We start from the raw sequence: 27,469 nt of genomic DNA on the forward strand, positions 1-27,469 counted from the left end.
TTTTGTTTTTCTATGAAATTTGGGATCTTTAGTATATTCTATTGTTGCTTGACTATCACAGTTCACAATTACTGGTTCACTAGTAATATCATTGACTCATGAGGGTATTAAATGATATTCTCTTAAAATCTCAGGGTCTCACATAATATTAAAGTTGAGATCTTAATTTTATTACGTTTTGATCAAATTAGTACACATGTGGTATAAATCATATGTTATGGTATTCTCTCCTTTCCCATAGAGTGTATGTCTTTTATTTCTTACAAATATCGTACATGTTGTAGTAAGATATACTCAATATCTAACTCGAATTCACTTAAATACTTTTTTAACTCTTCAAAAATCTAATATGACAACGAGACAAATAAAATGATAATTATTGAATTATTCACTAAATGTCATAAACTTAACAATTTTATTATGATTTAATTCCTCACCCTGATGAGTGACGATAATTATTGATATTTAAGCTGACTCTCAATTACCACCTAGGTAATTAGCATAAATTTGTCTATCTTTGTCATACCAATAACAAAGGCATCTGCCTATGTGAGAAGGTCAACCTTTTATGTGTCCAACAGGTTTTCTCTAAATATATAGATGTATACATATGTATACATGTTTATATATTTATGCTTTACAATAAATGTAAATAAGGAAATAAAAAATAAAAAAGTAAAGTCTTTTATTGATAACATAACCAGTGAACATGGTTGGAAAATATATAAAATGTAAGTACATTTAACACATATGCAAACCTAATGATTTAACATGCCTATAATACGCATATCTTGGTATAGGCTTTGTAAATGGATCTACTACCATATCGTGCATAGATGTATACTTCATGTTTATTTCTTTTCATGCAACCATATCCTTTACGAAATTATATTTAATATCTATATGTTTTGTTTTTTCATGAAATTTGGGATCTTTAGTAGATGCTATTGCTGCTTGACTGTCACAGTTCACAATTACTTATTCATTAGCAATACCAATGACTCATGAGGGTATTAGATGAGATTCTCTTAAAATTTTAGGGTCTCACACCAATATTAAAGTTGAGATCTTAATTTTATTACACACTGATTAAATTAGTACACATGTGGTATAAATCACATGTTACGGTATTCTCTCATTTCCTATGGAGTGTATGCCTTTTATTTCTTACAAATATCTACATGTTGTAGTAAGATATAATCAATATCTAAGTTGAGTCCACTTAAATACTTTTTAACTGTTTAGAACTCTAATATGACGATGAAACAGATAAAGTGATAATTATTAAATTATTCACTTAGTGTTATAAACTTAGCAATTTTATTATGATTTAATTTCTCATCTTGATGAGTGACGACAATTATTAATATTTAAGTTAGCTCTTAATTACTACCTTGGTAATTAGCTTAAATTTGTCTTATTTTTGTCATACCAATAACAAAGGCAATTGCCTTTGTGGGAAGGCCAACCTTATAGCTATCCGACATGTTTTCTCTAAATGTATAGATGTATACAACATATGTATACATGTTTGTATATTTATGTTCTACAACAAATGTAAATAAGGTAATAAAAAATAAAAAAATAAAGTCTTTCATTGATTACATAACCAGTGAACATAGTTGGCAAATATATAAAATGTGAGTACATTTAACACCTATGTAAACTTAATGATTTAACATGCATATAATATGCATCTCTTGGTGTAGGCTTTGTAAATGGATCTGCTACCATATCGTGCATAGATATGTACTTAATGTTCACTTCTCGTGCAACCATCTCCTTTACAAAATTATATTTAATATCTATATGTTTTATTTTTCCATGAAATTTGGGATCTTTAGTATATGTTATTGCTGCTTGACTGTCACAATTCATAATTATTAGTTTATTAGCTATACCATTGACTCCCAAATGGTCCATAAACATTTTTAACCAAATAGTTTCTTGCACTGCAGCTAAAAAAACTATAAACTCAGCTTTCATTATGGAAATGGCTATTCATGATTGTTTCTTATTGGTTCATGATATGACACCAAATTTTAGTAGGAAAGCATATCCAAAGGTAGATTTTTTTTTTTTCATCTAAGTCTCCTCCCTAATTAGCATCCATATAATCCTTCAAGTGTAAATCAAAACACTATTATCCCCGAATATGGAACAGTCAGGGCACGCAAATCACATTGATTCCCCGTACACTCGAACATGAAACGATATATCTGGGTGCACATTTATCACTTTACCAATACACTCAAAGACGTAATGACATGTATAGGCACATTGAAGCTTAGCATAATGTAAGTGCATTCAGAATAACTCATTTCTATAATAAGTGACACACACATACTAAAATCATATTTCAAAAATAAAAAATAAAGTAACACTTATATCGAAGTAAAACTTTAACAAATACTTACTTAGCACATATAAAAATACAAATAAAATAATTTCCAAAAATATGTGAGCCATGATATCACAATATCAACTTGAACATTTTTTATACTTAAAGTACGTAAAATATTTCAAAGCTACGTACGTTAATGAATTCATAATACCCACTTATCTTAGATCCAAAGTAGTCATATTTCAAACCTTTCATTTTTATCTATAGCTTTACAAATTCCTTTGGCAAAGTTTCGGGATGATTTGAGTTACTTTCTTTCTTTCTCATGAGTTATAACATTTTTTTGGCCATGAGCCTTCTTCATCTTCTCTTTTTTTTTCTTTGTTCTCACAAATTTAAAAATATTTTTCCTAAGATTTTTTTCTAAAGAAAACCTCATAATACTCTCAACAAAATCACACACTTCACACTTTTTCTTCTTCCACCATCTCTATGTTTTTTACTCTTTCTCTCCCATCCGCAATATCTCTTCCTCTATTCCCAAATCTCCTATTTATAGAAGTGGAGAACCACAAGAGAAATGTTGCCTCTCTTCTACCATTCCACTTTATATTATTACTTTTTATTATGTTACTTTATCTAAAAAGTTCTCACATTTTTTCATGTCTCTTCATGTTTATTTTAGATTCTTCCACACTCTTCCAGTTGTTTCCTCATCTTGTCATTAATTTTTTGTTTGATTTTAAATTTGAGCTGAAATAGAGCCCATTAGACTCCTTTAGGCCCACATAAGCCCATAAAGCCTAAATAACAAACCATTATAAATCTCTTTATATTTCTCTCAGTTTTTTTTTTTATGTTTGACTATAAATTATATCATCAACCTTAATACAAAATTTATTACATCAAACACAAAAAATTAATTTGAAATTAATTTCGAGGTATCACAAAATATATAGTAAGATGTACTAATAACTAAAGTTACATAAATTAAAAGATTATTAATTTTAATAAATTAATTTCCCAATTAAAAATATTTTATAATTAAATAATGTTATATATTTAACAATCATAAATTTAAGATATTTCTTTATATAAATAAATAAAAATATTAACTGAGTTAAAAAAAATAGTAACAATAAATTCTAGATATTAATAAATAAACAAATTTGAATACTTAAACAAAAAATATATTAATAATGATAAAAGACTTACAAAAAAAAAGATCACTTATAAGTTTTAGTTTTAAGGTGTTATCTAACTAAATAAAGATATTAAATAAATTAAAAATTGAAACATAATTATGGCGTATTGTATTAAACACAGTGACGGTAATATTATATTATAACATGATTTATCATTTAAACATTATTATTATGTAATTTACTTCATCATCCATTCCTTCTTTTGTTTTTCTCTTTCTGTCTTCTTTCCTCTCTTTTAGAATTCGTTCTATATTTATTTCAGTGTAATTCAGTTCCGCTCTCCACATTTCGATTCTCTGTCACTACTCTCCGGATTTTACTTAGGAAGTTGATTTCGCTTTCTGATTCCTGGATTTATTTTGCTCTTGGTCCCTGAATTCACAGTGATATTCAATAGATGAGAATTCAACTTTTCAATTCGCCGATTTTTCTATGTTTATGAAAATGAGCAATCATGTGACATAGCTTGCTTTGATCTCGCGGAAGCGAAGATTGAGAGATCTAAGCTTCCAGTTCTGCCAGAATTTCTAGTTTAGAATTCTATTTCCCTCTTCTTTTCGCGTTTTCTCTTTGCAAGTGGTGTTTGTGTGGAAACTTGGTGGATTGGAAGGGCGAAAATGTCCAAGACAGTATATGAAGGATGGATGGTAAGGTACGGAAGGAGAAAGATCGGCCGATCGTTTATTCACATGCGATACTTCGTGCTCGAGCCTCGACTTCTCGCGTATTACAAGAGGAAGCCCCAAGATAATCAGGTGAAAAGGAAATGGTTGACTCGATGTTGCTTGCTTGGTTTACTGTTTTGAGGAAAACTTGTACACTTGAGAGTGGCTAGCTTTGATGAATATTTTCTTATTCCTTTTTATTTCTGATGTTGGAAGCGAGAAAGTGCTTTTAGAAATGCTAGTTTTAAGCATCTTTGATGATCGGTCTTGAGTAGCTTTAGACGATGACTATTATATTAGAGTAAGAGCATCTTGTAGGGAAAGGAGAATGATGCTAAAGAAAAAAAGGGGGGAAATGGGATTTTAGCAATTTTTTTAAAAATTAGTTTGCTTTCTTTTGCTTTGTATCTTTACGTAATCTATCCTGTTCAGAGCTGAATTTTACAGCTTTCTAATTCAGTTCTGAACTTGATGGATTTGAAAGCTATTCCCAAATAATGAAAATTTTGATTAAAAGTTGTTCGTGCTAAATCAGGTCCCAATCAAGACCATGTTAATAGATGGCAATTGTAGGGTGGAGGACCGGGGATTGAAGACTCACCATGGACATGTGAGTATATTTTCTTATTTTTTAGTGATGGACACCCGTAAAATTTTATTCCATAAAACATGTGTAGTATGCATATATGTGTTTATAAACATTTATTATGTATACTATTTAAGTATGTGTACATGTGTCTGGATATAGGTAGAGAATGTGTATGCATACAAAGACACATTCCTTATTGTTGACAAAATTCTTTTTTGAAGTATAAAGTATGAATTGTATTTATATAGGCACAAAGGGGATGCTGCCTATGTACAAAACATACAAGTCTATCAATGTATCAAAAGGTTTCGCTAAATTCTCCATGGAGCTAAGAGAATGACCTTGTAATAAAATTGAGACATAAAGTTAATGGCTTCAAGAGTTGGGACTCCATTGGTATATTTTTGAATTTCATCTCTGAGCATTGGTGGAATCCTGCATATACCTTCAAATTGACCCCCTAACTTTTTGTTATTAAAACATTATGTTGGAAAGATTATCGTTTTCAAGTCAATTAAGTGCAAATATATGAACAGTTACAATCCTCATGTTCTTAGATGTAATGGCATAATCTCATATGATCTGGAAATACATAAGGCTTCTGTGATGATCTTAGATGAACAAGTACAACTTTTTTTTGGGGGGGATGAAAGAATAGGTTTACTACAAATTGTAATGGAAGAGGCTAAGCAATCCTCCATATGGAGAAAAGGAAACAGCGAAAAACCGAAAGACAAGGTAAACCAACCAAAAACTTTGACTTTAATATATATCTATATATATTCTTTTTGATAGGAGAAAATCGAGTATGAATACTATGATTATGGCTTAAAAGTTAATGTTATTTATTATCAGAAAAAAATCGGCTGGGATCCAACCACTTGCATGTCTTGACAGATCAAAAAACTATTTGCCTCTGCAAAATATGATAGAATTTCAAAATTAGATTTTAAAGTTCTGCAGCAATCACAAATGAGTCGTTCACTTTGTAAATAGTTTTGAAAGGAGTTTACAAGGGTTCATCGTGTCTATACTAGATGATGAGGCTGCTTACTTCTGATATCTGGGGTTTGCCACTATTGAAATTTGTAATAAGTTTAGTATGGATTTGCATAGAAGGTATTGCTATATGAAGACTCGATTTTGATAGAAAAACGTTGCTTTCATAAAAAATGCACTCATGTCACGACCTCATGGACTGTCCAAGTGAAGGCCAAGATGTTTTAGGCCATGGACAAAGGCCATATGGGAACATACAAGGGTTAAACACAACATATGATGGACTTGGAACACATGGAAGGATTATCACAAGTTTAAGGGCCAAAGAATTCAAGAAAGCCTTGCAAACTTTTGCACAAGAGTGGATTCTTGAAGAAAAAAAGACTTAGAACAAATTTGAAAGTCCATAAGGGAAGAAGGGAGCTGGCCATGCGAGGCCCTACAAAATAGGGGCACATGGTCGAGAGAAAAAAAAACTCTTCCACCCATGAGATTTTCTCCTCTCTTCATCTCCATCCAAAATTCAGCTTCAAGAGTCCTAATCCAAGTAGGACTCATGATAATCAAGCTTAAAAAGTCCTATGTCATCTTTTCAAGAGTCTTAGTTAAATTTTCCTTTCACAAAATCATATTAAATAAGTATTTGAGTCATCTTAAACATAGAAAGATCAAGGGAGCTTATCTACACCTCATGGTCAATTTTCTCCTAGATTTTCTCAAGGAAGAAGAGTTCTTTTCTTCATCAAACTTGGCTGGATTTTAGCTCATCTTCAACACTAAAAATCATTAAAATAAAGGAGTCCAAACTGTGCAAGATAATCCAAGATAAAGTCAGCATAATCCTTGAAGATTTCAAAGACTATTTAAGAGAGAAGAGTCATGTTTATGTTAAGTTACAAGTCTTTATTTTATTATTTTCTTTAAAAGCCGTAGATAGGAATTCAAGATATGTTTCATAGATTTTAGATTTTGAGTTCTATTATAATTCTTTGGGGTTATGGCTATAAAAGGGCCTTATTTCTTTAGTTGTAATCAATTTAAGTTCAAGTTTAATAAAATAAAAGCTTTTTGCTTGGGTTAGCCTTCGACTTTTGAGTGCTCATTGGAGAGGTTTTCTTCAACCTTTCTTGTTGAGTAAATAATTGATTCAACTTATCAAGATAACTTTTGTAGCATTTTACCGATTCTTTTTCTTTTTGCCAATTACCTTTGTTCTTAATCACAGGTGATTGTGGGTTAAGTTGGAAGAGTTTATTTAGGGGTTAAGTTTTTGTACCAAATTGTATGTGTGGGTTTTTAATCACATTACTTGATCCAAGGTTCTGAATAAGGTTTTGAAACCAATGATCCTACATTCTGGCTATTGGGGTTTCTTCCAACCATGAGAAGCTTTTGAATTCCTCTTGTTCAAGAAATCTAAAAGACCAAAAATGGAAATAAGGCTATAGCCCTTTCCTTTATACTTTTGGAGCATTGTTGTGCCCTACCAAGCGTGATTATCATCCATAATAGAATCTTGTTTATCATTCTATTTTATTTTCTTGGTAAGAAAAGAAATATTATTATATTAAAAAAATAAAAGAAATATTTTACCATCAGACACTTTGCCTTCATTATTATATTGACATTGTTCCTTTGTCTTTAGACACTTCACCATTAGAGACTTTGCCTTCATCACCTGAACCAATCATCTCATCAAAAGATAATGAAGATTTTAGGGAAGGAAGATGAAGATTTTCAAGAAGAGAAAGAATTCCTTCTTTGATTTTTCTTGCATTACAGAATAAGGAGGGTGCCATTATACAGGCACCTGGCACCCGAAAAATATCCTAACAGAATGAAGAAAAAAGAAATATTATGGTAGCGGGCATCCCCACCTATCCACAACAAATTCACACAAAATTACTAAACTATCCTTTTATGGTTTTCTACACTCCCCTTCAATCTAGCTTACATAGATATTGAGTAATCCTAAATTGGATACAATATTATTAAATATCCCTTTTGGTAGTGACTTTGTGAGTACGTATGCAGTTTGTTGACTGGTTGGAACAAATAGTAGTATTATGGCCTAGTTTTTAATTTTTTTCCTGATGAAGTGTCGATCAATTTCAACATGTTTGGTTCTATCATGGTACACAAGATTTTTTGTCATGTTAATGGTTTATTGATTATCACACCAGAGTTTCAAAGGAGTAGGAACTGCGAATCTTAGTTCAAGTAGTATCTTTTTCAGCCACACTCCTTCATATATCCCACGAGCAAGTGATCGTAATTCAGGTTCAACACTGTTTCTTGATACAACAGATTGTTTCTTGCTACGCTAAGTGACTAGATTGCTCCACACATATGTACAATAACTAGATGTGGATTTCCTATCAGTTACTGATCCTGCCCAGTTTGCATCAGTAAAGATGTCAATGTTCCTGTTCATTGTTTTTTAAAAGAATAATCCCTATTTTGGTGTCATTTTTAAGATCTCAGAATTCGATATACTGCACTCATGTGTTCTTCAGTAGGTTGAGACATGAATTGGCTCACAGTACTCACTGCAAAACTGATGTCAGGTCTTGTGTGAGTTAAATAGATAAGCTTGCCTATAAGTCTCTGATACCTTTATCTATCAACAAGTTTACAATCAATTTTGAGACCTAACTTAGCATTTGACTCTATAGGTGCGGGTTTACAACCAAGCGTACCTGTCTCTTTCAAGAGATACAGGACATATTTCCGTTGTGATACAGAGATTCCTTTCTTAGACCAAGCTATTTCCATTTCAAGAAAATACTTGAGTATCCCAAGATCTTTGATTTCAAACTCTTTGGCTAGAAAGCTTTCGAGTATCTGAATTTCTTCAATATGATCACCAGTTAGGATAATATCATCAACATATACAATCAGAACAGTTCTATTGCCTGTGACACTGTGTTTGACAAACAATGTGTGATCGGATTGGTATTGTTCATATTTCATATATTTCACTGTCCTGGTGAATCTATTAAACCATGCCTTCGGGGACTGCTTGAGACCATAAAGTGTCTTTTTTTAGTTTACGCACCTTTTGCAGGTTCATTTCAAGTTCTGGTGGAACTTTCATATATACCTCTTCTTCTAGATTGCCATTGAGAAAAACATTCTTCACATCAAGTTGATAAAAAGACCAATCAAGATTTGAGGCTAATGAGAATAGTACCCGGATAGTGTTGTGCTTGGCAACTGCGGCAAATATCTCATGATAATCAATCCCATATGATTGAGTAAAACCTTTAGCAATAAGGCGGACTTTGTGCCGATTCACACTTCCATCTAAATTATACTTTGTAGTGAAGATCCATTTGCATCCTACTGAGGTTTTTCCTGAAGGCAGTTCAGTTAACTCCCATGTCCCATTCTTCTCAAGTGCTTTGATTTTCTCTTGGATTGCAGCTTTCCATTATGGAAACTTGAGTGCTTCATGAACTGTTTTTGGTTCCATGGTGTTGCTGTTTAGTTTACTCACAAGTGCATGATATGTTGAAGATAGTTTACCATATGAGACATAATCTTGTATGGGATGTATGATACAAGAACAAATACTTTTTCGTAAAACAATAGGTAACTCAGTGTCAATATCAGTCGATAAGTCAGAGATTTCATTATCTGTTGTATTTTGAGTGCCTGGTCCAGGAGTTGATTCATGACAATATGTAGTTGGTTCAGATACTTTACCACCTTGATTCTTATTTCTCTTAATGTAAACACGTAGTTCACTCTTTGCAGGTAATGTGCTATCAGTTTTTGTGACAAGTTCAGACTTTTTTGTAATTTCAGGGACGGTAGGTTCAACTAACTCTTTTGTAGTTTTAGGGATCGATTCAGTTGTTGAAGAAGGTGTATTTGTCAAAGAGATATGTGGAGGAAGTGTGTTCACATCCCACAATTGATATTTTTAAGTGAAATTCTCTCCCTAAATATCAAGAGTGGGATAAAAGGGTTGGTTTTCAAAAAATGTTACATCCATAGTGTTGTAAAACCGATGGGTACTTGGGAAAAAAACATTTGTATCCTTTCTAATTTGATGAGTATTCAACAAATACACATTTAAGGGTCTTCGGGTTTAGTTTCTCTCTGAGCATAAATGTGAACATAAGCAGAGCAGCCAAAGACTTCAAACGGGACTGTGTTTAGAATGTGAGATTTAAGGAAGGCTTGAAGGAGAGTTTCGTAGGGTGTTTTAAGTTTGAGTATACGGGAAGACATCCTGTTGATCAAGTAGGTGACGGTGAGGATAGCCTCTCCCCAAAGATATTTGGGGACATGTGTAGTAAACATAAGTGATCGAGCAACTTTAAGGATATGTCTATTTTTTCTTTCAGCTATACCATTTTGCTGTGGGGTGTAAACACATGAACTTTGGTGGATTTTGCCTTGATCCATAAGGTATTCTCCCAGGGTGGATTCAAAATATTCGCATGCATTGTCTGATCTCAGCACTTGTATTGTAGTGTGAAATTGGTTTTGAATTATAGCGTTAATTTCTGGAATATTTGGTCCACTTCAGTTTTTTCTTTCATAAAGAAGACGCAGGTAATTCTAGTGTGATTATCAATGAAGGATATAAAACATTTTATACCAGTAATATTATTTACCCATGATGGTCCTCATACATCATTATGGATTAATGAAAAGGATTTGAGGAATTATATGCTAAAATTTGTTCGAATATGTTTAGAGAATTGATATACTTCACACTAAAATGAAAGCGGACTTTTATTTCTGAACAAAACAGGAAACAGTTGTTTCAAATACAAAAAGTTTGAGTGTCGAAATCGGTAATGCTATAACATGGTAGAGTGGTCATCATTTGAACATCTTACATAAACTGAATTAGCACATACTGCATTTGAAGTGTGTCCATTTGAAGGAGGTGTTTCAACTGGTAGAAGGTATAGTCCTGACTCCAATCTAGCACTGCCAATCGTCTTTCTCGAGACCAAGTCCTGAAATACACAAAGAGCAGTGTCAAATTTGACAATACAATTCAGGTCCCTAGATAGTTTGCTTACAGATAACAGATTGCAATCCAAATTGGGTACATAGAGACCTGAATGTAATGTCAAACATGGTGATACATCAGTTGAGCCAATTCCTGACGTCTTATAACTTGTTCCATCAACAATTTTTATAGAAAATACATCCTTACACTCACTGTATCGGTGAAGTAATGAACAATCTCCTATCAAATGATCAGATGCCCCTAAATCCACAATTCACATTTGCCTTTTTTGTGGAATAGGCAGATAAAGCAAGTAGGGAATTATCTTTTTGTGCAATTGAAGCATTACTGAGAAGACCCTTTTGTGAAAAAATCTTTAAGAGGGCCTCCATGGACTAAAGGGAGCGCTGTCGGGTTGAGTGTTTCATGTATCATCTGAGATTGCTACATTTCTGTGATGAATTTCTGGTCTGATGGGCTTTGTCTCTCCCGGTTTTTCATGAAGCTTCCAGCATTTCTGATAGATGCCCAGAAAAACACAAGAAGGATTGCACGTAAGTTTCTATTTTTGGGATGGAAAAACTCACAATTTTCTTGTTAATTTATTCTTGCCTCATCCATAATTTGATGGGGCTTTAAATAGGAATGGAAGCAACAACTTTTCCCTGCTATCCAGGGAGCACAACGGCTAGTAGAAACTAAAAAAATCTCAACAAATAGATAAGATAATGCTGTAATTAAATAATAAAAAAAACAGAGAAGTTGATGCTGAATAGTTGACCAGACCTTGCGGGGGTTCTACTTGCTTCAACGATACTAGAATCAGAGATACTTGGGATTGTTGACTGGGATTCTTGCTGATCTTCGGGTTGTATCATTGCCTCCTCCTTTTGCAGGAACCTTGTCCTCAAGGCTCAAGTGGCCAAATTTATTTGTTAGTTCTTTGCTATTTTCCCAGGTAGTTTCTTCTGGGGGCAAATTTTTCCATTGGACAAGACTTTCTTCAACAATTTTTGCTCCCCTTTTGACCAATCGGGTTTCCAAAATGGTTTGGGATTGCAGCAGCAGGTCCCCATCTTCAGATATTTTAGGCAGATTTTCAGTAGGAGCAATTGCGTCACCAATCTGTTTTTTTAACATGGAGACGTGGAAAACGGGATGGATACGTGATCCTTGTGGAAGTATAAGCTTGTAAGCAACGGGGCCAATTCGATGGAGGATCTGATAGGGTCCGTAGTATCGACATGCGAGCTTCTGGAAGACTCTCTTGAAAACGGTTTGCTGCCGATATGGTTGGAGTCTGAGAAAGACCCAATCGCCCTTCTGAAATTTCACTTCACGTCGATGGGCATTGGCTGTGGCTTTCATGTGACTGTTGGCTACTTGTAAATTAATGCGAAGTTGTGTGAGGAGGGCATCCCGGTTACAAAGCTGTTGGTCAACTTTGTTGACAAGGGTTGAGCCATCTTGGTAATAGGGAATGGGCGGCGGCGGTCTCCCCTATAAGGCCTAAAAAGGTGTCATCTTGATAGAGGAGTGGTAGGTTGTGTTGTACCAAAATTCGGCCCAAGGAAGGAGAGAACTCCACTTACATGGTTGTTGGTGGCTTAAGCACCGTAGATATTGTTCCACACCGTGGTTCACAACTTCTGACTATCCATCTGTTTGTGGATGGTAGGAGGAGCTCATTCGGAGTTGGGTGCCAGACAACTTAAAAAAATCTTGCCAGAAACGGCTAGTAAAGACTGGATCTCTGTCACTAATTATGGAGCGAGGCATACCATGTAATTTTACCACATTGTCTACAAATTTTTCTGCCACGTTCTTAACAGTGTAAGGATGAGCCAAAGCGATAAAGTGCGCACTCTTACTAAGATGATCAACCACAACCAAGATAGTATTTTTTCCGTGTGAGATAGGTAGTCCTTCGATAAAATCCATGAAAATATCATCCCATATTTGGCAAGGGATTGGCAACGGTTGGAGAAGGCGGCTGGTGAGAGTGTCTCGGCTTTGATTCGTTGGCAGGTGTCGCATGCCGCTACATATTCTTTAATATCTCGGTATATGGCTCGCCAATAAAATTGTTGGGCCAACCTTTTGTAAGTTCTTGAAAACCTGAGTGGCCATCGATCAAAGATGAGTGGAATTCTTGCAGTAATTGTTGTGTGATTTCTGATTTAGGAGGGACAACAATTCGATGCTTAAAATAAATCAACCCGTTCTTGAGTGAAAAGGAACCACTTGTTGAGTCAGTGGCTAACTTACGGGCTGTCTGCATATAGGGATGATCCGCAGCTTCCTGGATGATGTTCCACAGTTTATTTTTGGGCATAGAGATAGCATGTAGGGTGGGGCTATCTTTCCTACGAGATAGAGCATTGACAACAGAGTTGTCTTTTCTTGGTTTGTACACGATCTCATAGTCGTAGCCAAACAACTTAGAGAGCTATGTTTGCTATTCTGGGGTTGTAATTCGTTGGTTCAGGAAATGTTTCAAACTTTTCTGATCCGTGTGCACATAGAACTTTCTGCCCATCAAATATGGACTCCACAATTTTATGGCAATAACAATGGCAAACATATCTTTGGCGTATGTCGACCATGACTGCTTGGCAACGCCTAATGCCTGGCTCATGTAAGCTATAGGCTGCCCATGCTGAGTGAGGAATGCTGCAATGCTGTAATCGGAAGCATCAGTTTTTATGGTAAATGGCTTTTCAAAATTCGGGAGTGCCAAGGTAGGAGTTGTGGTCATAGCAACTTTGAGGTTTTGGAAATCTGATTCTGCTTTGTCGGACCACCCAAATTGTCCTTTTTTTAGGAGATTAGTCAAGGGCCGAACAAGAATTCTGTACTGCCGAACGAACTTCTGGTAATAGCCTATCAAATCCAAAAATCCTCTCAACTCAGTGATGTTGTTTGGTCGAGGCCAATCTAATATGGCCTTAATTTTGGTTTGATTCACTTTGACCCCTTGCGATGTGACTATGTGACCCAAGTATTTAAGTTCCTTTTCTCCAAAAACACAATTTTTTAGCTTGATGAAAAATTAATGTTGCCGGAGGATGTCAAAAACCTGCTTAACCTGCTCAAGGTGCAATTTCCTGCTGGGACTGTCTATCAATATGTCATAAAAAAAAACTAGAACAAACTTATGGAGGTGCTGGCGGAAGATGTTCATGACTGCTTGAAAGGTGGAAGGGGCATTGCAAAGCCTAAATGGCATGACGAGATATTCATAATGGCCGTTATGAGTGCGGAAGGCCGTCTTGTGAATATCCGATGAATGTACCCTTGGTGGTAACCTGCAGTGAGATCGAGTTTAGTAAAGAAAGCAGCTTCATGGAGTTCATCCAGCACGTCATCAACCGTAGGGATGAGAAACCTGTCTTTGATAGTAACTGAATTGAGGGCCTGATAGTCGGTACAAAACCTTCAAGTTCCATCTTTTTTGCGTACTAATAGCACCAGTGAGGAGAATGGACTGGTGCTTGGCTGAATCAGCCCTGAATCAAGCATTGTATTCACCTGTTTTTCAATTTAACCTTTATGGAAATAGGCATACTTGTATGGTCTGACATTGACGGGTTCAACCTCTTCCTTCAAACTGTTGCGGTGATCAACGTCTCTGCAGGGAGGAATTGATTATGGATCCTTGAAAAGATCCTGGTGCTGATCCAAGAGAGCTTACATTTCTGGATGGAGGTGGACCAGAGAAGTGTTGTTTTCTGTCTGCAGATACACCGCAAACAGAGAGGAGTGTCTAAGTGTGCTCTTGGTGACTTCTTCAGCTGAAGCAATCTGGAGAGGTGGAGTGTCAAGGCCCTGCAGCTGTCGCAGTCGACCATCCCACTGGAATTTTGTGGTCATCCGTCCCCATTCACACATAATCGCTCCCAATGCTTCCAACCATTGAACTCCAAGAACAAGATCGAGACCAATTAATGGCAAAGCGAAAAGAGTCAAATGGAAGAGTATACCTTAGATGTTAACCGTCACATTTTCAAATCGTCCGTAACATCTCATCGGACTACCATTCGCAACTTTGACCGAGAAGGCTTGAGTCTGGAGTACTGGTAACTTCAGCAAGCTCGCGACTCGCTCACTGATGAAGTTGTGAGTTGAGCCGCTGTCAATGAGGATGACGATGTGTTGACTGTGGATGGTTGCATCAACACGCATCGTTTTTGGGGTGGACCAACCAGTGAAAGCATGAAGGAAAATTTCGGACTCCGCTTCTTTCGGTTCTTCTTCTTCTTCTTCGGTCCCTTCAAAGAGCAGGACTTGAATTCGGTGGCAGCGGTGGCCTACGTTAAATTTTTGATCGCAGTTGAAGCAGAGGCCCTGCATTCGACGGCGCTGCATCTCTTCCCACGAGAGGTGCTTCGGGGCGGAATCTGCAGCTAGGGTTGGGGGCGGGTTTATCGCGTTACATCCGACCCGATTGAACCTTCTCTGTCGACTCATTTGCTCGTCCTTCATACGGTCCAAGCTGATGGCCTCTTTCAAAGATTTGGGCCTGAACATCCGAATACCTTCAGCAATTTCAGGCTTAAGCTTGCCAATAAATGTATCTACCAGGATCTTTGGGGTCCAACCTCTCACCTTGTTGCCCAATCTCTTAAATTCTTTTTGATAATCTCGTAAGGGCCCAATTTGCCTCACTCTGGATAGGGTTCCATTGAAGTCTTCACATTCGAGCGGCCCAAAACGAGCCTAGACCTCCTCTTCAAATCCTATCCATGTCACCACTCTTCCTTCTTCTTAATAAGTCCGGCGAAGTCATTGCCACCACTGGTTGGCTTCGCCCTCCAGGTGGAAAGAAGCTAGTTGGACTTTTTGCTCTTCGAGAATTCCTTGATACTCAAAGAATTGTGCGACGCGGTTGAGCCATTCGGTCGGGTCATATCTGGAAAAGATAGAAAATTCTAGCTTGGCGAGTTTGGAGAAGAATGGCTTTCGGCCACTGTCATTTCGCTCAGCTCCTTCGTCGCGGTTTGGTCGTGTTTCTCCATTTCGGTTTGGGGTATTGCAGCTGGAGCCTTTTCGGTTGGGTAACAGAGTCTCTGTTAATCGTTTGAGGGTATCTTCCATTTGGGGAAGTTTATCGGCGACTCTAAGCTCCATCCGGTTGAAGCTGTCCTGCAGTCCTCCGATGCTTTCTTCCAAATTCTCAATCCTCTCCTTGTGCGACATAGCTCTGATACCAAAATAATAGATGCCCAGAAAAACGCAAGAAGGATTGCACGTAAGTTTCTATTTTTGGGATAGAAAAACCTACAATTTTCTTGTTAATTTATTCTTACCTCATCCATAATCTGATGGGGCTTAAATAGGAATGGAAACAACAACTTTTCCTTGCTATCCAGGAGCACAATGGCTAGTAGCAACTAAAAAAATCTCAACAAAAAGATAAGATAATGCTGGAATTAAATAATAAAAAAAATAGAGAAGTTGATGCTGAATAGTTGACCGGACCTTGCGGGGGTTTTGCTTGCTTCAACGATACTAGAATTAGAGATATTTAGGATTGTTGACTATGATTCTTGCTGATCTTCGGGTTGTATCAATTTCTCACGAAGATGGCCTGGTTTTTTGCAGAATTCACACCATGGCCGTCCTCTCTTTCTTCGAAAATCAGTGACCCGGGTGGTGAGTGTTGAGGCGTTCTCACTCAGTTGAGTGACCCGAGTGGTGAGTGCCGAGGCATTCTCTCTTAGTTGAGTGAGTGGGGTTTCTTCCATCATCACCTTTTTCCGGCTCTCCTCGCGGTGGACCTCAGAAAAAACTTCTCAAATACTCAGCAAGGGCTTTGTGCCTAACACTCGCCTTCTTAGGTCATCCAGAATTTTGTTGAGCCCCGTTAGAAACTTGAATATCCTCTTCTGTTCAACAATCGTTCTGAATTTCTTTGTATCTTCCAAACAGCTCCATTTGTGTTCTTTGAAGACATCAAGCTACTGCCAATTACGAGTGAGAGAATTATAATTCTGGATAACAGACATCTCACCTTGTCGCAGCTCATGGAGGGCGGATTCAATCTCAAAGATTACTGACGTGTTATCCCGGCTGGAGTAGAACTCTCGGGCAGCTTCCCAGACTTCGTGCGCAGTCTTGTAGAGTAAGAGGTTTTCTCCAATCTCGGGAATCATAGAATTTACTAGCCACGACATGACCATGCTATTTTCAATCTTCCAGGCTCGCGCATTTTGGTCGTGTGCTGGTGGCGGTGTGATTTCGCCAGTCAAGTATTCGTTACATCCTTTCCCTCAGATGAACAACAACACTGATGAAGACCGTTGCAGATAGTTGTTGTCGTTGAGTTTGTGGCTAGTGATGAACGATGAAGACTGTTCCACCAATCCGGTGTTGATGGGTGTAGGTAGATAAGCACCTGAGAGTACTTCAGGTGGAGAGGGATTTTGCTCATCCGCGGCCATCTGAGGATTCGGCTTAGTTGGATTGAAGCTTCTGGATCGGAAAGGCTCTGATCCCATGAAGATTTTAGGGAAGGAAGATGAAGATTTTCGAGAGGAGAAGAATTTCTTCTCTGATTTTCCTTGCATTACAGAATAAGAAGGATACCATTATATAGGCACTTGACACTGGAAAAATATTCTACCAGAATGAAGAAAAAAGGAATATTGTGGTAGCGGGCATCCCCACCTATCCACAAAAAATTCACACAAAATTATTAAACTACGCTTTCATGATTTTCTACTGATCAAAATCCACAAAATGAGTCAAAAACTTCATAGGATAAGCCTGACAGGCAACCTATATAGGACCCTTGTTTTGTCCAGGTGTATACAAGGAGAAACTCCGATTCTGTTAAAATCATGTTCAAGAATCTGAGCTAGGCATTGGAGGTGATGTGGCCTTTGAGAATCACTGTGTTTTTAAGATTGATTTACCTATTGCACTTAGAACAAGATTAGAGAATGCACCAAACATCCATTTTATCCAATTTTTAATTGTATGATTTAAAAATTGTTCACCAGCTCACAAAAAATTTGTTATGAGCTTGAACAGAGTATCGATTCTAAAAATTTATTTGAGACTTTAACTAGTGAAAAATAAAAAAATACCACGAATATTGAAATGCAAACACTTGAGAAGAATCAAACTTGGGAAGTGGTGGATTTACCTAAGGGAAAAAGACTTGTATAATGCAGTCAGATGTTCACTATCAAATATAAGTATGATGGAACTATTAAGAGATACAAGGCAAGATTAGTAGGTAAAGGATATATCTAATATCTAGACATATAGAATTGACTATCAAGAGACTTATGCACTTGTTGCAAAGTTGAATATGATGTTTTACTACTCTTATCTGCTAACTTTAATTAGTAGTTGTAATAGTTTGATGTGAAAAATATCTTTCTACATAGGGAAAAAAGATAAAATTTACATGGAGATTCTCATCGGGTTATCCAAAGGAGGAGAGAAGAATAAACTATGCAAGCTCAAAACGCACTGTGAGGACTTAAAAAATCTCCTCGGGCATTGTTTGAGAGATTTGCCAGAGTAATGATATCAATGGGCTATAAACAAAGTTAGGGAGGTCATACCCCATTCATCAAGCACTCGGAGGTAAGGGAGGCACAACCTTACTGGTGTCTGTAGATGATATAATTTTGTTAGGAAATGATGAAGAGGAGAAGAAGATTCTCAAGCAATGCCAAGTAAGGAATTTGAGATTGAAGAATTGAGAAGATTAAAATACTTCTTTAGGATAGAGGTGGCCTACTCCAAGTTCTAAATATTTATATTTTAGGAAAACTATATTTTGGATCTTTTGAAGGAAACTGGCAAATTGGCATGTAAACTTTCCAATATAGCACTAGACTCCGATTACAAATTGGGGCTTGTAGAGGAAAACCCCAAGATGGAGAAGGAAATGTATCAGAGGCTAGTGAGGAAATTAAAATATACTTGTCAATACAAGGCTAAACATTGTCAGTTTATGCACAAGTCCGGAGAAGTGCATGTGTAAGCTTCTTATAAGATACTCAACTATTTGAAGGGTACTCTAGAAAAGGGAATTATGTTCAAGATAATAATGTACTGCTCCTTGAAGCATATATGGATGTTGACTATGTACTTTCCTTGGAGGAAACCTAGTGTCTTGGGGAAGTACAATGAATAATGTAGTATCCTGATCCGGTACTAAGACAGAGTTTATGGCTATGGTCCAAGGTGTGTATGAGCTCCTTAGTTGAAGATGATTTTGGAAGACTTGAAGATTTCGTGGACGGACCTATGGGGCTTTATTGTGATAATAAATTGATAATTAACATTTCTCACAATTCTGTATAATATGATAGGACGAAGCATATTGAAGTTGATCGATACCTTATCAAGGAGAAGCTGACTAATGGATTGATATGCACACCATACATGCCTACTACTTTACAACTTTGGATGTATTGGTTTGAGGATTGAATAATCCTAAATTTCAGGCTATCATTGGCGAGTTGGGAATAAATAATATCTATACATCCGTTTAAGGGGAAGTGTTGGTAAGTTTATTTGTATAGAAAGTAGGGCAAATAGTATATTAGTAACATACCCTTGTAATTTTGTAATCTTTGTAATTAATTGAGTTTCCTTATATGATTGCTTGGAAATTGTATATATAGGTTCGTATTACTCAATAAAATAAACAGCAAATCATTCTTCCATGGTAACATTTGTTTGTTTTTTGTGTCGACGAGTACCTTACAAATACACACTTGATGGCAAGGAATCAAGTTTTTCCTTTGAGACTAATCTATGTGAACATAGACAAATAGCCAAGACTCTGGGAATAAGGTTGTATATGACTTGTACCTCAAGAAAAAGGTGGCTAGAACCTCTATAGGACTGCAGAAATTCTAGCATCCTAGATGTAGCCTGTTTATAAGATAGGTAGTAGTCAAAACAATCTCCTCTACTAGTGTTCGGGCACATGGTTTTGGAACAAAAAATCACATGTAGTAGTAAGCAAGTGACTGTTTTTTCATTTGACCACTCCATTTTGATAAGGTGTAGACATAGGAAGACTCATGAATAATTCATTCACTTTGAAAGAAGGAGGACGATATTTGATTAAAGTAATCATGTGTATTATCAGTCAGAAAACATTTTATTTTGATCATATTGTGAAGTCTAACTTCAAGTTTGGGTTTTAATAAAAAAAGTCAAGTTACCCGAGTACAATTATTAAAAATAAATAAACCATCTAGCCCTATAAATATTAGGAATATATGGAGGTCCCAAAATATCATTATGAATCAATATAAAAGGAAAATAACTTCTTTTGTTATTAGAGGAACAAATTACATATTTGTGTTTGTAGTCACATACATTTGGACTAGTGTTTGTTATTGGAATATGTAAATAAAGAAGGAAACATAACCTTAAGGATAGAGAAAGAAGGATTTTCTAATCTTCTACGATATTATCATATCTTATTTAGGGAGCTGGTAAAGATAGCAGTATGAGGTTCTCATATGCATCCAGGAATTGTAACCTGTTCTGAGCTTCAGTATGTTCGATCATCCTCCTGAATTTTAGTTATAAAATTCAAAAAGAGAAGAGGAAACAAATACTTAACAATTGAGGTCTTAGGTCAACCTAGTTACTAATATTAGCTTTATGCATAATTTGGGATATAGAGTACATTAGTAAGAGTAGAGTGAGGCTTGTGCTTTATGTTTCCAACTCCTGCTACTATGGTTAGCGAATTATTGACAGTAATGATTTTCCTATTGCTGTGATATGAGGTGTAGATGCTAAAATATTTAGAGGAGTTGGTCATGTGTTCGTTGGCTCCTAAGTCTCTAATTTATAACAATGCAAAAATTTTACTTAAGATATTAAATTATGGGAGATAGAAAGTGTACCTGAATGGGCCAACAGACCTGTACCTTTAAATTTTTCCAGATATCCAAATCGAGTCCTCAGACATTCAATTTCTGTCTTCAAATCATAAGATCTGTAGACTATTCTTCTTCTTGTAGGTGGGTCATATGTGGCTGTCCTTGAGGCTTCTAGGAATTATTCTTGTACTCTTCATTTTTGATAGAGGCATTAGTTTTTTCATAAAGTTTTTAACACCTTTCCTTGGTGTGCCATAGTTTCTTGCAGAAGGGACACTAAAGATTGTCCTTGTACTCCCCACAGTAGCTGGGATTTCATTGTAACTTGGTTCCTTCATATATTGGCGTGGTTTGGGGTCTTTAATTGTCATTTCTGAACCTTCAGTTGGGTGTAGTTCTAGCATTACCCTCTTGCTTTCTTATGCAATTACAATTGAAATAACTTCATTTAGGACGCATGTCTTCTTTACCCAATATTTGGATTCTTATCTGGTCAAATTCTGGGTTGAGACCAGTTATGAATTGGTATGCGCGATCTTGCTCCACAAACTGCATTAGATGGGCTGCATCTTTTGCTGTAATCTATAGTGAGACTATGGTATTGATTTAGTTTCTGCCATCAATTTTTTAATAGATTAACATACTTTATTCCCTATTTGTTTTCTTTCTTCGTAGACCAAGTTTTGATTGTCAGGTCGTAGATCTGGTTTGCATCTTTTCTTTGTAATAAGTTTATCTGATTGCTTCTTGACTTCCTTAGCAGTGGGAAGGAGCATGCAAGTGCTGCTTATCTGTGGTGATTTTGAATTTCATAGCCAAAACATTACCATTGAATCTTCCTGATCCCAGGCATCAACTGTGGATCTCCCGGTTTAGATCTGATGCCCAGAATGTGGCTAAGTTTCTGGTTTCTTTTGAGGATTGTTAGAATCAATTGTGACCAATTCAAGTCATTCTTCCCATTCATGCAATATGCCATCCGAATTGGTTGAAATTCTCCACTGGGTTGTTGTGAATTTACCATGTGGCGACTCTTGCCTGTGACTTGAAGCGTTAACCTTCGTGATGACCTAAAGCTTTCTAGGATAATTAAGGCTGATTATTAAGAAAACCAGGGATTATGGGCTGGACTGGTGGCTGGACTGAATCATGACTGGAGGGACATGCAGCTGGTAGGTAGATGCAGTGGCTAGGTGGGTAGCGTGCAGCTGGGGGTGCGTGACTGACAGGTGAACGGTTGGAGGCATGCTGCTGGTTTGTAGATTGGCCTTGGTGGCAGGCTTGCCTGGGTGGCAGACTTGGCTGAGACTTGCTGTTGGTGTGTGCAGCTGCAGGTAGCAGTGGCTGCAGGTGACAGTGGCTGTAGGTTGGTGGCTAGATGAACACCGGTATTGATGATAGTAGCTGGCTATGAGGGCTGGCCCCATTTAGGGTTTTCTCTATTTTCAGGAATGAAGGCTGATTTAGAGTTTTGGAATAGTTAGGATATCTTTTCCTGTAGCTTTCATACCGTTCGAAATAATAAAATGTGGTGTATTTCATTGAATATTGGAGCCATATATATAGTTTTACATGAATAATAAAAGGAAGCATGGTTAATTACAAAGGAGGGAATATTACTAATATATCCTTTATCCTAATTACACTTAGTATACACTTCCCAACAAGTATATACCCTTTTTCCCTAATTACACTTAATATACACTTCCCAACTTTATGTTTGGGTTAGTCGCAATAGGTTGGAGGGCCAATTGATTTGGGCATTTGGGATAAAATCGATTTCCCTTGGAATGACGTATGCTAGTGTATTAGGTTGAGGGTCAATTCCCGGAGGAGGAGGTTTTGATGGGATGACTTGTTGTAGGGTTTGTGTTTCAACCTGTATTTTAGTGGTAATTATGTAATGGTAATTAGGTGTCAAATAATTATGTAATTTTGCAGATAGGGCATTTCCTGCATTTGTGTTATGTGTTATATATGGTATTTGTGTGTGTGTATTTTGTAGGAGAAAATTAGGGAGAACAGATGGGAGCAATGCTAATATTGAAAGTTGTATTTTTGTGTTTAGTAGGAGAAAATTAGGGAGAAACAGATGGGAGATATGCTGATTTTGGAAGTAACTTCCAGAATAACTGCTCTTCCTTCCTTTATTAAAAACTTAATGCAGTTTTTTTGTTTACAGTTTAGCTCTAAAGAAGATTTTTAAAGCATAGTACTTTCTTACTCTAGAGATCGTAAAGTTCTCTCTTCCTGACGAATCCTTAATTTAAATCTAAAAATAGGCAAAGGCAGAAAATGAAAGAATTGATTTCTGTGTTGATCGCCCCATACTAGATCCATTAGTCGGGACTGTAACACGATTGAAGTGGGGTGGTTGCGCTGCATCAACATTTTCTTGTGGTTCTCTTTGACTAGATGTAAGAATGCCATAGCAGGAGATATTCTACCTGTGGGTTGTGGGTGATTGATTTTGTGAGAAATCTCAATGATTAGGAAGTTAGATGAGTATTTGAGGCTTCTCCGTCATTTTCCGATAAAACATTTCTAGCTCCACCTGGCTCAACTTGATCTCCATATGCTAATTTTCATTGGAGAAGATTTGGAAGCTTAATGCCAACTTCAAAGTTGCTATCTTTGCTTGGGAGTGGGATGGTTGATAATTCTCACTGTTGATAATATCAGGAAATGGGAAAGATCGGTGTGAATGTGTACTACTTGTGCAAGAGACTAGTTGAATATTGGAACCACCTCCTTTCGTGGTGTCCATTTTCTTATTGAATTTGATGTATTGCCCTTGAATTCTAAAGGTTGAGTTTGATGAAGATGGATTTGGTATTTGAAGAATTTTGGGCGTCAATCATTTCTCTTAGTCCCCTGGCTACCTTGTGGGATTGCAACAAGAGGAAAAAAAGGGTCTTTGAGGGCAGTGACTCTCCTCTTTCTTGAGTTAAAGATCTTTGGTTCCAAAATCTGTATGTGTTGTTCTAGGGGTATCCTATTTTCTTTTTGAGGGATCTGATGGATATATTAATTGGTATGCCTTGCTACTAATACAAATTCTTTTTCCTCTTAAAATTTATTAGTTCATTAATAATTTTAAGAAATTATACTTTTATTTAATTAATTAGCTTTTATATTTTTGGAAAATTAGTTATTGCTTAATTATTAAGTTATCAAATAATTAACTATAGTCTAACTTTATTTCATAATTTACAATTATGTGATCTGAAACTTTAAATTCTAAGAGAGCGTACTCATAATTTAAAATTATGAGATCAAAGGATTCTCTCTAATGAGCCCAAAATCCTAATTCTACTTACTCAATCTTAGTAAGCTGATGACCTGATCCAAAATCTGGGACCTTAACAGCAGATTAAAATTTTTACACTCGAAATAATTTTCTACAAAGAAGCAGATCCTATTTTCTATAACTAAGCATGCCGTCCTATATGAGTTCTTGATGCTTGACTTTAATTTGGGATGTATATTTTTGTTGATATTATTGGGCCAGGAGACATTAGCCAAATGTCAATGTTGTTTAGTTTCTTTAGATTGTCTTGGATATGGGACTTTTGTTCAGTTAAAATGTGTGCTGCTAAAATTTAACACATATATTCTCTATTCTCTTTTATTTCTCTTCTCTCTCTCTCGCTATCTGTCTCTCTTTCACTCTCACGCACAAGCATTGGCACATACACAAACACAGCACATACACAAACACAGAAATGCATTCTTGCTCATTAAAGATGTGATTTTTTTAATAGTATTATGACAATATTTACTGTTGAAAAATTGTGCAATCAGAGTTTATGATAATGTTATTTTGATCAGGTGAATTTCAATTTAGCTTACCTAAGACTTTCCGTTTTGCAGATGGTCTATGTTTTATTCGTTTACAACAAGAAGGAGAAGCACCACAGAATCACGGTATATTGTCTTTGCTTGTATCTAATATGAATAGTAGAAGAAGATATGGTCTTCGATTCCATTTTAGTAGTGAGCATTTGGTTGTGTGGTTAAAGATGTTTGGTATATAATGATGTTAGCTTTATTTGAGGACTTTGATTTTGTTTCAGTAATATTGATGAATTGCAATATTGTATAGCTGTGAGCATTTGGTTTTGCTTTCAAGTTCAGTGCTATTATTTGTTGCTTTTGCCCATGTTTGGATTTTCTTCTCAGTCTTAACCATGGACTTTTAACCCATGCTCATTTTAGAAAGAAATTGTTTTTTGTTTTTGTTTCCATTGAGAATAGCTTGGAACTTGGTTTTTGATGTCAAGTAAAAATGCTTTTTAAGAATACAAACTTGCAACTGCATAAATTACAAAATAAAGAAGATATTCATTTCAACCAGAAAGCTATAATGGTAGAGAGTTCACGTTCCTATGTTCTTGAGTTCAAATAAATCAATTTGCAGGAACCTGCTGCTGTCTAGTGCACAATGAAAATAGCATTTAGGAAATAGTAGCGATAATGTAGAATGAGTTTGAGAAGAAAAAAATATTATCTGGAAATTGTTTTCATCTATGATTAAGTATTAAATTAATATATATTACCACATATAGTTTTTATGTAAGAACACATGAATATAGAAAATAAAAACTAAAAATGTTTTATTGAACCAAGTGGAGCCTTAATTTTTCTCTCTCATTCCCATCCAATGAAAAAAGGAGCTTTTTGGATGAGGGTTTGATTTCTTCATCCTGCTGAATTGCGAAATAAAAAAAGATCCTTCTAATTAGTTTGATCAAATATTTGATAATATTAACTCTCTTAATGTTACTTTTAGTATCGGTACTAGTGTAGAACTGAACATTGACCTTTTCTTGAAGAAAAAATTTAGAATTCTTCAATCCAAATTTTTCTATATGGAATTATTGGCCTATCAAATTTATGTTCTCCTGAATAATTGGAGATATATAATTATTGGATAGGGATACCTACCATCAACAAGAACATTATGTTTATCTATGTTCTATTTATAAAAAAAACTGTCTTTTCGATTAATAGATTTAGATGATAAAAAAGTATGTCTATAATTTTCTAAAAATTAGAGTTGACGTGACATTCACCTATTATTGTAGAGTAAAAAAGGCTTATTTGGTTGAGTTACAGAATGGGTCACAAGGATAATCAGATCTATTTATTGGCATATGTTATAAACACATATATTAGACTCATAGTGGCTCGTAGCTCATTCTAAAATAAGAATTCTAGTTGGGTTTTGTTGATTTTTGAAGAAAAAATAATAATTTTATTTCTCACATTTTAGGTTGTTATATTTAGAGTATTTATAGGATTTTTATCTTACTGATAAATAAATTTTTATTCTATTAGATTTCTAATTGTATGAGATTATTATTCTCATAAAATTCTAATTATATAATACCAAATAATTAAATATTAAATTAAAATAATTAACTAATAAAATATGATGGTCAACACTTTCCCTCAAGTTGGTGCAGGGATATCGCACATACCTAACTTGTGAAATAAGTTCTGAAGAGTCATCCTGCAGTTTACAAGTGTCAAAAGATGCCAACAAAAATGTTGCAAACTGAAACTGGATCTGTCAGGCAGCAGTTCCACTCTTCTTGACTCAAAATGGCTCAATTCGCTCAAAATGGCTTGTTCGGCTGAAAATGGCTTGTTCGGCTGAAAATGGCTTGCCTTGGCTCAAAACAGTTTGACTCATCTCAAAATGGCTCGGACTAGGCTCAAAAACAACTTGACTCGACTCTAAAACGGCTCGGGCTCCACCGGAGTACCATACGAGCTCTCACATGCCACTAGATGCCAAATGACTAGACCACCATGTGCTGCCACTGGAAACTGCCACGATCCGCTGCCGGAAGCTGTCATGCGCCACCGAGAAATCGCCAAAAATCAGCATAGAAGTCTGCTTCTGCCCAGATCCGGCACAAATCTAATGAAATTGCGCCAAAAACGTGTCGATTCTGCCTTCGCGCGAAGTGGACCGCCATGGTTGGGTCTTCTTCTTCAGCGCGCCTTTTCTCTCTCCAGCAATGGTTTCACGCATAGATAACTTCGTCTAGGCTCTCTCTGACTGTCCTCATGCAGGTCTAGTAAAAAATAGCATCATAGCAATGCTGCTGTACTGGCAAATTGCGCAATTCATCTTCTTCCTCCAGACTAGTTCGCCGCGTGCACCAATCTGTTTTTGCTGGTACAGATCATGCACGACTCGTCTTTCTCCGTCCCAACGTACAAATCTAGTCGCGCTGAAACGTTTCGTATGCTGGGAAGCCGCCACCATTGTCTCTGTTTTCAGATGATGGTCGAGATGAAAGGAAAAGAACCAGATATGTTTTTCTTTGGTTCTCTCTCTCTCTCTCTCTCTCAGATTTGGCTCTCTAGGGTGGTAATGTGTATAGATCTAAATAAGTGAATTCTAACATAACATATTGTGCTATTTTAGCATTTCAAGAAAATCCTAAAACCCTAAAATAACTATTTGGCTTTGGTATCATGTTGATTTTTGAAGAAAAAATAATAATTTTATTTCCCTCCCTTTAAGTTGTTACATTTGGAGTATTTATAGAATTCTTGTCTTACTGATAGAAAATTTTTTATTTTATTAAACATCTAATTTTATGAGATTATTATTATCATAGAATTCTAATTACTTAATACTAAGTAATTAAATAATAAAATAAAATAATTAACTAATAAAATATAATAATCAACAACTTTAATTTACCTGTGTGCTTGTTAAAATAGTTTTATTGATATTAGATTTGATAATTTCTTTTTTAAATAAGAAATATGTGTATATTTACAACGCATCAAAGGGGCGCAA

At 35.9% G+C, this 27,469-nt stretch overlaps 1 protein-coding gene across 4 annotated transcripts in view; it reads left to right on the forward strand.

The window, feature by feature from the left end:
* The first annotated feature begins 3,739 nt into the window (after positions 1-3,739).
* The window catches only part of EDR2 (ENHANCED DISEASE RESISTANCE 2), a 71,589-nt gene continuing 47,859 nt past the window's right edge, over positions 3,740-27,469 (forward strand). The window contains exons 1-3 of one of the 4 annotated variants that reach the window (XM_022047410.2): positions 3,740-4,304; positions 4,750-4,824; positions 24,520-24,573. In XM_022047410.2, coding sequence (XP_021903102.1) covers positions 4,167-4,304; positions 4,750-4,824; positions 24,520-24,573 — 267 coding nt within the window. In that variant the 5' untranslated portion in view covers positions 3,740-4,166. Of the gene's footprint in view, positions 4,305-4,743; positions 4,825-5,051; positions 5,200-24,519; positions 24,574-27,469 lie in introns of those variants that run through there. The other 3 variants (XM_022047407.2, XM_022047408.2, XM_022047409.2) reach the window with 3 other exon arrangements.

Source organism: Carica papaya, chromosome 3 (genome assembly GCF_054855325.1).
Source record: "Carica papaya isolate Zhongbai chromosome 3, ASM5485532v1, whole genome shotgun sequence".
Lineage (NCBI taxonomy): Eukaryota > Viridiplantae > Streptophyta > Magnoliopsida > Brassicales > Caricaceae > Carica > Carica papaya.